This window comes from Uranotaenia lowii, chromosome 3 (genome assembly GCF_029784155.1).
Source record: "Uranotaenia lowii strain MFRU-FL chromosome 3, ASM2978415v1, whole genome shotgun sequence".
Lineage (NCBI taxonomy): Eukaryota > Metazoa > Arthropoda > Insecta > Diptera > Culicidae > Uranotaenia > Uranotaenia lowii.
Window position 1 is genome coordinate 112,099,688 of NC_073693.1, and position 9,870 is coordinate 112,109,557.

The 9,870-nt window shown below is 33.3% G+C and overlaps 1 protein-coding gene and 1 long non-coding RNA gene across 2 annotated transcripts; one reads left to right on the forward strand and one right to left on the reverse strand.

Moving 5' to 3' along the window:
* The first annotated feature begins 265 nt into the window (after positions 1 to 265).
* On the forward strand, positions 266 to 2,682 carry LOC129757029 (rutC family protein UK114-like). Its single transcript, XM_055754127.1, has 4 exons — positions 266 to 411; positions 548 to 556; positions 2,210 to 2,430; positions 2,524 to 2,682. Exons 1-4 carry the CDS (start codon positions 347 to 349, stop codon positions 2,640 to 2,642), a joined length of 414 nt encoding a protein of 137 aa, XP_055610102.1. The 5' UTR covers positions 266 to 346; the 3' UTR covers positions 2,643 to 2,682.
* LOC129757030 (uncharacterized) lies at positions 960 to 2,147 on the reverse strand. The gene is made up of 4 exons (XR_008739592.1): positions 1,900 to 2,147; positions 1,600 to 1,745; positions 1,393 to 1,523; positions 960 to 1,317 (listed from the first exon to the last, which is right to left on the reverse strand). It is a non-coding gene; the product is annotated as an uncharacterized LOC129757030 (long non-coding RNA).
* Positions 2,683 to 9,870: the final 7,188 nt, after the last annotated feature.

The following is a 9,870-nucleotide window of genomic DNA, read 5'->3' on the forward strand; positions in this document are numbered from 1 at the left end:
TAATCATAAGTCCTCACAATCACGAGCTCTTGGTGATAACGATTTCATGTTCGTACATGCTCTTGCCAAGTTTGACAAAGCTTTTCTATGCTATCGGTAATGACTAATGACAACATATTTTAGTGATAAGTTTCAAACATCAACGTTCAACATACTTTCTTGATAAGCACCAAGAGTGTTCGCTAAACCGCTTGAGCATGTATGGAAACCCGAAATCTCCTTAAATTACCACCACGATCGTTTTGCGCTTTGATCAGAAACTCGAAGACAGTGTTCGTCCGGCAGAAGTGGTAACAAGTCCAATTCAACTTTTCGTTCCGTTTCTAATCTAATTGGCTCAGTAAACATGAATAAAGTTATCCGTAAAATCATATCCACTTCCAAGTGCCCTAAGCCTTTGGCTCCCTACAGGTATGAATTTCAACGATTAACTATTTGTTCGGCTTCATTCGAAAGAAGACAATGAAGTGCTAGTTTAACTTCGACAATCATGATAGGGCAAAATTCAATACCAGGTGGAAATGTTGACATTTTTTATTATCCACAGTCAAGCGATTGTACACGCTCGAAATTAATTAACCAGTTATCGTTAAAAAGTAACCATTTTCACACCTTTCCGCGTTAAGTGATTTTTTGGTTTCTTCCATAGAAGTCATTTTTTGACTTCTCTTGAGAAGTGGAAATATGGTTACTTTTTAACCGCAAGAAATTATTGCGGAGAAGCTGAAAAACGGTTAATTTTGAACCATATCATAAAATGGAAAGAAAGCGGGCGAATTTATTATTAAAAATGCTGGAATTAGAAAGTTTTACATAAATGAAAATACATTTCGGATTTTAAAGACGTTTTTATTTTATTTTTGTGTACTTTTTTTTAAAAGCTGCTTATTCATGCGAAAATACACTGGCCACAACGGACATTGCTGTTTTTTTCTGATGCGGTTATCGAACGCGCGTATTTATCTCGCACATCCAGAACTCGATACCGATCGGTGCCATCATCTTCAAAGGAACAAATTGAAGAGATGACTTATTGTGTGGGGCAACCACCGAAAATTTGTGAACCTCTTCGAAATTCATTTTCTTTAGATGTAGGATTCAATAACCATCGAAGCTGTTACCATTGATACCTCCACCCTCAATCACATCGTCAGTTCAGAAGAAAAACATTTCCGTGGATCAGAGTAGCTTCCGCCGCTTGCTGGCATTTGTACGGGATGCTGCACGAAAACTCTCGGGCCTTGGGAAGATCAAAGTGACCGAACTGGCAAATGTGTTGATTGGTCATCAGCTTGTTCGCAAGAAATACGCTTGCAACTGTAAACAAAGAATGGAAAATTTTAGTTTTTTATAAAAAATGATCAAAAAAGGTTTTGAAAAGCAAATATTTACCTGTCTGATGATTTTCGTTGCGGGGCACATCTAGCACCATCGAATCGTCGGCGGACATTTTAATTTTATTGCACATTTCGATGTTTTACAAACCCAACCAAACGTGACCAGGCCAAGATTGCAGGCAAACCCTGTGGGGGAGTTGGAATAAATAAATTGATCTCTTTATATGATCTTTTTATACTTATTGGATTTATTTCAACTTACCGAACCGCCGGGCGAACTCGGATCAAAACCCGAATTCGAATCCTCTTCGTTGCCAGCCACCTCCGGTTGCTTTCTGCATCTGACGATTTTTCCCGATCTCATTCTTACGGTCGCTCCAGGCCAACCCCAGGCTCCGTTATTAAAGCCTATACATAAAGGATTGAAAGTAGCAGTGAGACTTTTAAACTATTCAAATGAAAGTTTCCAATATATTTCTGCTAAACGTAAACAAAATTTTCAACACCAAAAAAAAGGAATTAAACAGCAATTTCTACTGAGTTCAGAGAAAAAAACACCTACCTTCAAAAAGAGTGCAAATTTCAGGATTAGGCCATCGTGTCTTAAAGGTTTTCAATGTGTGAAAATGCTTTAAATTTGATTTTTCGTTTACTGAAATAGGAAATCGCGACCGGTCAAACTTCCAAAATGGCGGTGTTCGTTTATTTTATGGATAAATTTTTAACCAAATTTGGTTGAATGCTGAAGAACTTCTACCATGGTTAAAATTTATGCGAAAAATATCGTTAAAAAGTAACCAAATTGATAGTTCTCCATCGAGAACCAAAAAATGGTTACATTTTAAACAAAAATGGTTAATTAAAATCGAGCGTGTAGCTGATCGAACCATTTACTGTTCCGGAGTTATCGGAATGGAGCTGGCGGAACCAAAACTGGTTGAAGGAGGAGCAGCAGCTCAAACGGCCAAGGCGTTGGAACATCTCAAAAATCTACTCCAGGAAGCCGGCTCCGGTATCGATAGGGTTGTCAAGACGACCGTTTTGCTAGCTGATATGAACGATTATGCTGTAGTGAATGAGGAGTACAAGAAAGGTAAAATAGATAAGGTGGAAGCTATATTGGGCTGCCTGGACAACAGCAAGAAGTGATAAGCGCGAAACTCAATAATGGTTGTTTTGTTTTTAGTTTTTAGCAACAACTTTCCGGCCCGGACTTGTTATGCCGTGACAAAATTGCCACTTGGAGCTGCTGTAGAAATTGAAGCCGTTGCCATCGTTGGAGAAGTTGAACATCAGCTAAGTTAATTTTGGAAATAAATAAATAAATTAACTTCAAACATAGGTATATTCGTTATTTTTTCTTTTTTTTTAAGTCTCAAACATGAGCTTCAAACAAAGTTTTATAATATCATCCTCTGAATTTATAATTGAAACTGGAAATGAATATAACTAATCCTTAAATTCACTTAAAGTGATGTGTTAGTTAATGAGAATTTCTAATAAAACATCCAGATTTTCGTAGCTTAATGCTGATTCCTGATACATATTTTGGTTTTTCTTTCAACGGATATATCTGCTAAATTTTCTGAAACCAAATTTCGTGTTATTATTCTGTGGTTTGAAGCATATTTTGCAGAATTTTTTTTGTTAACATTTTAGTTATCTTTTTCAAAGCCTAAAATTGAAGTTTTGAATAGTACCATAAACTGTGGCATAATATAGCACTTTTCAACGTCAATGGCTTCTAAAAACTTAATGCCCACAGATAATCATCGCGCTTGTACATCCAAAGTTTAAAGGTTGATGCAACATCAAATTAATGTATTCTGACAATTGTTGGTCTCACCATTTATTTTTCAATTTACAAAAACATGCGATTTTCACTCTACTAAGGAAAAAGGGTAAGTTGCAACAAACTTTGTTATTTTTGATGTCATAAAGTCGCATAAAGCATTAATCGCAGCGATTTTTGGTTTTGTTCGAATTAAATTTTACATTCTTTCTTTCAAAAAATTTTGAAGAAAAAGAATGAGGGTGCTGCATACATTTAGGAGTAAAAATACTTCAAAAAATTCTGCTAGTTGAAATCATGAAAATTTATGTTTAGATGGATGAAATTTTGAAATTCACAAACGTGATGAAAACAATTATCTCGTTATTTGAACGAGACGAGATTTAAAAGGTGAATCTTTGATTTGCATTTTTATGCACTTTAGCCTAGGGTTACCATATCCCACAACACCAAAAAGACTACATTGAGATCTTTTACCCAAAAAGTCAGGAGAAACGATATACAGTAGAACCCCGCTTATCCAAATTCCGGTTTCTGAGCTCCCGTGTTATCCCAGCCATCAGGTTGATACAAAGTCCATATAAATATCGAGCTCTGCGCCCGGATGCACAGTGGTTTAAAACGCGAAAAACGTGATCATGGGCTTTTTGATGCCTTAGATGTCAAAATAGCTTAATGACATGTTCTACAATGTTTCATTATTTTTAATTGCGTATATTTTGCCATTATTATTTTTATGATCGATCCACCTAGAAGTGAGATATTTTTTTTATTTTTTGAATTTGTCATCCAATCAAAATGATGTGTTCAGTAAACTTGTAGACAATACAATTTTAAAAAACTTTGTAAAACACTTTGAAGCTCTATCTCTCAAAACAACAGATTTATAGACATTTTTCTAAAAACTAACCTCAAAAAACGAAATTTTCATTTAACTTCTTTCTAAGCGACTTTCGAGTCTTACTTTATATGAGAGAGTTGTAACAATTGTAAAAGTGTACAACTTCATTGAAGGTGTCAAGTTTCTATCTTGACGTTAAATGGTACTTTTTGTGTAATTACGTTTTAAAATTGCATATTTTCATTGATCCATATCTCGAAAAGTTGCAAACTTATGAAAACAAAATTATATGCATTTGAAAGGCACATTCTTAAGCTTTAATGAACATATAATTTCATTTGTATGTATAAGGTTTTACTACTAAAATCATTTGTCTGAAAGATGGTAGTTTTGAAGTTTTTGTTAAGCCAGCCTGGCAATCTCTGGCTTTTTAGCAAAAGGAAGGATGAAATCTTTTTTTTTGCTCTCTTCCTACCGTTGACAAGTGAAGACGATAGTCCTTAATTTGATAAGATTGAAGAGTTGGCCCTGTATAGAAGCGTTAGTTCCATTATAGTTAGTATATCATTTATCTGAAAGACTTGATGGCAATACAGCAAGGCGTTTTTTTCAAGAATCTGAAAAATCTGCAGAAATCACTGGTAATTATAGAGTACGATTTTGTTTTTCTGTACTAACTTTTAATATTTAAGGTATAGATTTGGAAGTTATCCAACGATGCGGTGCTTTTCTGCAAGTTTTGGCTTCTGGCCAGAAAATAAATGTTTTTAAGGAAACGGCCATGAAACTAGTCAATTTGTATCCGTGGTATTATATACCCGCAGCAGTTCACAAAATTTTATTTCATGGGGCTCAAATCGTGAAACACCTTTTAATACCCATTGGGCAATTATCCGAAGACGCTCAAGAGTTTAGGACTAAGGATATTCGAAATTTTAGAGAACATCACACTCGAAAATTTTCAAGGCAAGCAACAAACATCGACCTTATGCATCGGATGCTCGAATCTTCGGACCCTCTTATAACAAACCTAAGAAAATCTAAACCAAGACCACATTTTTCCTTTGTTGCCGATGCAAACTACATGCTTGATTTAGAACAATCAGAAGAAGAAGATCATGAATATTAATTTTAATATTTCATTCTAATTTACTCTCTTACAAAACTATTTAACCAAAAATAAAACTTTATAAATAAAGATCAAACTTTAAAGAAAGTCATGAAAATTAAAGGTTACAAAATCATGCATCTATGCCACTTTTGTGTTAAAAAGGCAACATTTTTAAAGATGTGTGTTGATAAAATACGCAAAATGCCCATTATTTCAAAACTACCTTCTTTCAGATAAATGATTTACTAACTATAATGGAACTAACGCTTCTAAACAGGGTCAACTCTTCAATCTTAACAAATTAAGAACTATCGTCTTCACTTGTCAACGGTGGGAAGAGAAAAAAAAAGATTTCATCCTTCCTTTTGCTAAAAAGCAAGAGATTGCCAGGCTGGCTTAACAAAAACTTCAAAACTACCATCTTTCAGACAAATGATTTTAGTAGTAGAACCTTATACATACAAATGAAATTATATGTTCATTAAAGCTTAAGAATGTGCCTTTCAAATGCATATAATTTTGTTTTCATAAATTTGCAACTTTTCGAGATATGGATCAATGAAAATATGCAATTTTAAAACGTAATTACACAAAAAGTACCATTTAACGTCAAGATAGAAACTTGACACCTTCAATGAAGTTGTACACTTTTACAATTGTTACAACTCTCTCATATAAAATAAGACTCGAAAGTCGCTTAGAAAGAAGTTAAACGAAAATTTCGTTTTTTGAGGTTAGTTTTTAGAAAAATGTCTATAAATCTGTTGTTTGGAGAGATAGAGCTTCAAAGTGTTTTACAAAGTTTTTTAAAATTGTATTGTCTACAAGTTTACTGAACACATCATTTTGATTGGATGACAAATTCAAAAAATAAAAAAAATATCTCACTTCTAGGTGGATCGATCATAAAAATAATAATGGCAATATATGCGCAATTAAAAATAATGAAACATTGTAGAACATGTCATTAAGCTATTTTGACATCTAAGGCATCAAAAATCCCATGATCACGTTTTTCGCGTTTTAAACCACTGTGGGATGGTAGGCAAAACAGAAGGAAAAGTATGTGCATATTTCGGAATATTTGAGGAAGCCCCTACTTTCTCAGATGAGCGGGGTTCTACTGAAATTGGAACTGAGATATTTCAATTCAATGAAATATTGCCAATTTGTTGTGGTTCTTAAAAAGTTGTATTATTCAAAGAGATAGCCGTATTTAGATGTTATGCTGACAAACTACAAAAAAAAGTATGAATCAATCCGTTCAAAAAAGAGTTTTTTCACGTTTAAATTTCGTTTACAATCATTTTCTAAGATTTGTCCGCGTTTAAGCGTATAACCTGAATTTTATACAAAATGAATACTGTTTACATACTCAAAGGCGCTTATCGTGCTCACTTTATTACGATTAAAAAACCAGGTTAATGAAAACAAAATGTTAAAGTTATTCCTTTCGTAGATTTTGCATAAGATGTGCAACAATTTCATCAAATGGAAGAAATACGATGTTTTTTCTTATCCAATTTATTTAAAAAAAAAAAGAACATTTGGTAAAATTTCACAAAAAGAAGGGTACACCCATTTCTCGTTCGAAAAAGAGTACTTGTACTCTTAAAAGAGAACATAGTACATATAAAGATTTTTGTTTAAAAAAAGGTGGTGATTGTCGGAAAAATATTTTTAGACCAACAGTGTGTTGGTGAAGGATAATAGAAGCAATAAAGCGACAAAGCATAAAGTTTGTAGGTGAGGCGGCATCCATAAATTACGTAACGCAAAATTGCACTTTTTAACCCCCTCGCCCCCTTATGTCACAAATCGTAATACGTAGGGGAGAGTGAGGATACTTGATCCCTGGGGATACTTGATTCATTAGCTATATCTCGAAACTGGAATGTCCTACAAAAATAAAATGTTCTAGAAAAATGTGCCAAATGGAGCAAAACAACAATGCTTGAAGCTCAAAAATTTTTAACAAAATAATTGTTTGAGTAATTGAAATTTAATTGAAAAATTTCACAAAATGTGACTTCAAGATCTTATTTCATCACTTTGAAATGTTCCTTACATGGAAAAATTATAACCAAAATATTTGTTCCAATATATCAATCGTTCGAGCGTAATATGAACTTCATAATATCATATCATAAAGCAATTGAAAACTCTCAACTTTTTTCAGAAAAAGTTTTCTAAAATGTTGATTATGGGTTCAATTGATCCCTAGAGTTAAAATCCATATATTCTTCTTCTAAATTTGTCGTGATCATTGCTGATTACAAGATTACTAATATTTACCCAATAACTAATATTTATCCAACAATTTTCTGAAGAAAAGGGCTTATATAATTAATTTTCTCTTAATTATTGAAAATTGCGCCTTTAAATATGCAACATCATTAGCGTTGAGACTAAGTTATAGCATTTTCTTATTCTCTCATAGTTGTTGAATGAGAACAAACCTGACCAAAATAGTCAATTGTGATTTTATCTTTGGGTTTTGTTTGACTTTTTCCAAGGATGAAAATTACGTAACGCTGATAATTACCCTCCTCTCATATTCTCATGTTTTTATATACAGACTCCGTTCGTTTTTGGCAACACTTACAAATTACTTACAAGTTTTTGGCTTTCAAATTTTAAACTGAATTTGGTTCGCTTATTTTTTTGCAAACATTACATGACATCACAATAGCTGCGCTGATTAGGCTGAAATTTTTAAGGAAAAAATCGTTACGTGACGATGAGCATAACTTCCCTCCCTCCCCGATGTCACAATTCGTAACGTTCGAGCTTACTTCCTCCTCCCCTAGGAGGGTTACGTTATTAATGGATGCCTCCTGATATCATTTAGCCAATCCGTCTTATAGGGTAAAGTTTTTTACGGCATCGAAATATGTAAAAATTTATACATGTTCGATTTTTTAAATTTTCTATGACAATCAAAATAAAAAAAAAAAACTTTCTTACGATGTTAGAACCTATATCATCATCAATTTGTGATCATTAACTGATAACTTTATTACATTATATTACATTATATTAATGTAATAAATTGAATAAGTGTTGTAGTACACAAATATTGCCTCTAACCCTGCTTTTGCATGATGCCTTGTGTTTGATAGGAAAATTGAATAGAAGAATTTTAATTTAGGCGCTTGGGATCAGAAGGGTGCAAGTGCCTAAATGATATATTAAATATATAGTTTCGAGAAAATGCGCTTCAAAGTTGTGAAGATGCTCGATTTTTCATATATTTTTTTAATTCGAGCAGTATTAATTCAAACAAAAAAGTGTTCAAAAAAATTATAAAAAATCTGAGTTTTGCACCAGATTACATTGAAACATGAAGAATCGTTAGCTATACTTAACTCAGAATTGATTATTTTGGCACTTGCACCCCCCTGATCTTGTGGGCCTCAAGTGTCTTTTATTTAAAATGGCTTAATGGAATCGCATTTCGGATTTTTTTCAAATTAAACGGTGAAATAGAATAAAATATTCCTCTCGGTTGATTCCAGGTATCTCCCAGTTTATTTTTCCTTTCTAAAAATCCCGTGTAAATAATCTCAATTTTCACTAATGGGTTGAATTGCTATGTATAAGGAAGAAATCATCTTTTGAAACCCCTGAAGTTATGCACCAGAGTAGTCCTGGTCTGGGTCGAGGACCAATATTTCGGTTTCCGATTTTTTTTTATTTTCGATTCCACCTTCCAGATTGGCCCATTGAAACAAGAATCGCTGCAGCATATTGTTCAAGAGGAAATATCTGCAACTTATAAGGACTGTATTAGAAAATAAAAAGGAACTCAATAAAAAAAAATGATCATTTGCCTTTCCGCTTTCTGCAGACATTCGACTTCTTCCGAAAAAAAAATCAGAAACCTCCTTCTGCTTCTTTCGTTCTTCTATTTTCTAATTTTAATCTCTTGCTAATATTCAGAAAGAAAAATCTTTACATCGCTGTGTATTTTTACACAACAATAAATAGGTTGTTCTCTTTTCGTGCATCGTTTTTGTTCTAAATTTACACGCCTCGATGAAAAGATGATGTAATGTTAGATCATAAACGATGTTTCGTTTTCGTACATCGTTTTCAATCTGAAATTACACAAATTTTTCTTGCTGTGTGATTTTAAATTCTGTAAATATCTTTATTTTGAACCTGAATCTGAATTCTGATTCTGAATACTGAATCTGATTTATGAATCTGGATTCTTATTCTGATTTACTTTTTTTTTTTGTTATTTTGATTTCGGCAATGGATTTGTGGTTTTTTACTCAAGTTGAATTATTAATATTAAATTTTATTATGAACTCTGAATTGTGACTTGTGGAGTACACAAGTCTCATTATCCCTGCAGCTTGATTTGTTCTATATTTCAAACTATGAACACATGCTATGAATATGAATGTAAATAAATAGAAAAAAAAATTACGTCGCTGCATGCAATCTAACGACCAAACCAAATTTTCAGATACCGAATTCGAGCAGCTCACAGCTTGAATTCCAATTTTCAACATTTTTCCGGAACTACCCTGTCAGTGGCATTTAAATTTGACAGCACGCACTGACAGTTTGCCAGCTGACCGGTTTCGTTATTTTTGTTTACATTTGCTCATCGATGAGCGTCGCGGATTGCGTTGCGGATTATTTTTTTTATTTGCCAAAGGACGGTCAGTTCAAGTTCAAGAGCGGCAACTTTTTGTTGCTTGCCAATTCTCAAACGGGTCTGTGTTTTTTGTCTGCGCTACCAGATATCTAATCACCATCATCAGTTCGTTGAACA

Excerpts from the sequence above, each read along its gene's own strand:
- LOC129757029 (XM_055754127.1), top strand. The coding sequence starts at position 347 with ATGAATAAAGTTATCCGTAAAATCATATCCACTTCCAAGTGCCCTAAG. Across the intron at positions 2,431-2,523 it reads GAATGAGGAGTACAAGAAAG|TTTTTAGCAACAACTTTCCG; the intron begins GTAAAATAGATA and ends TTTTGTTTTTAG.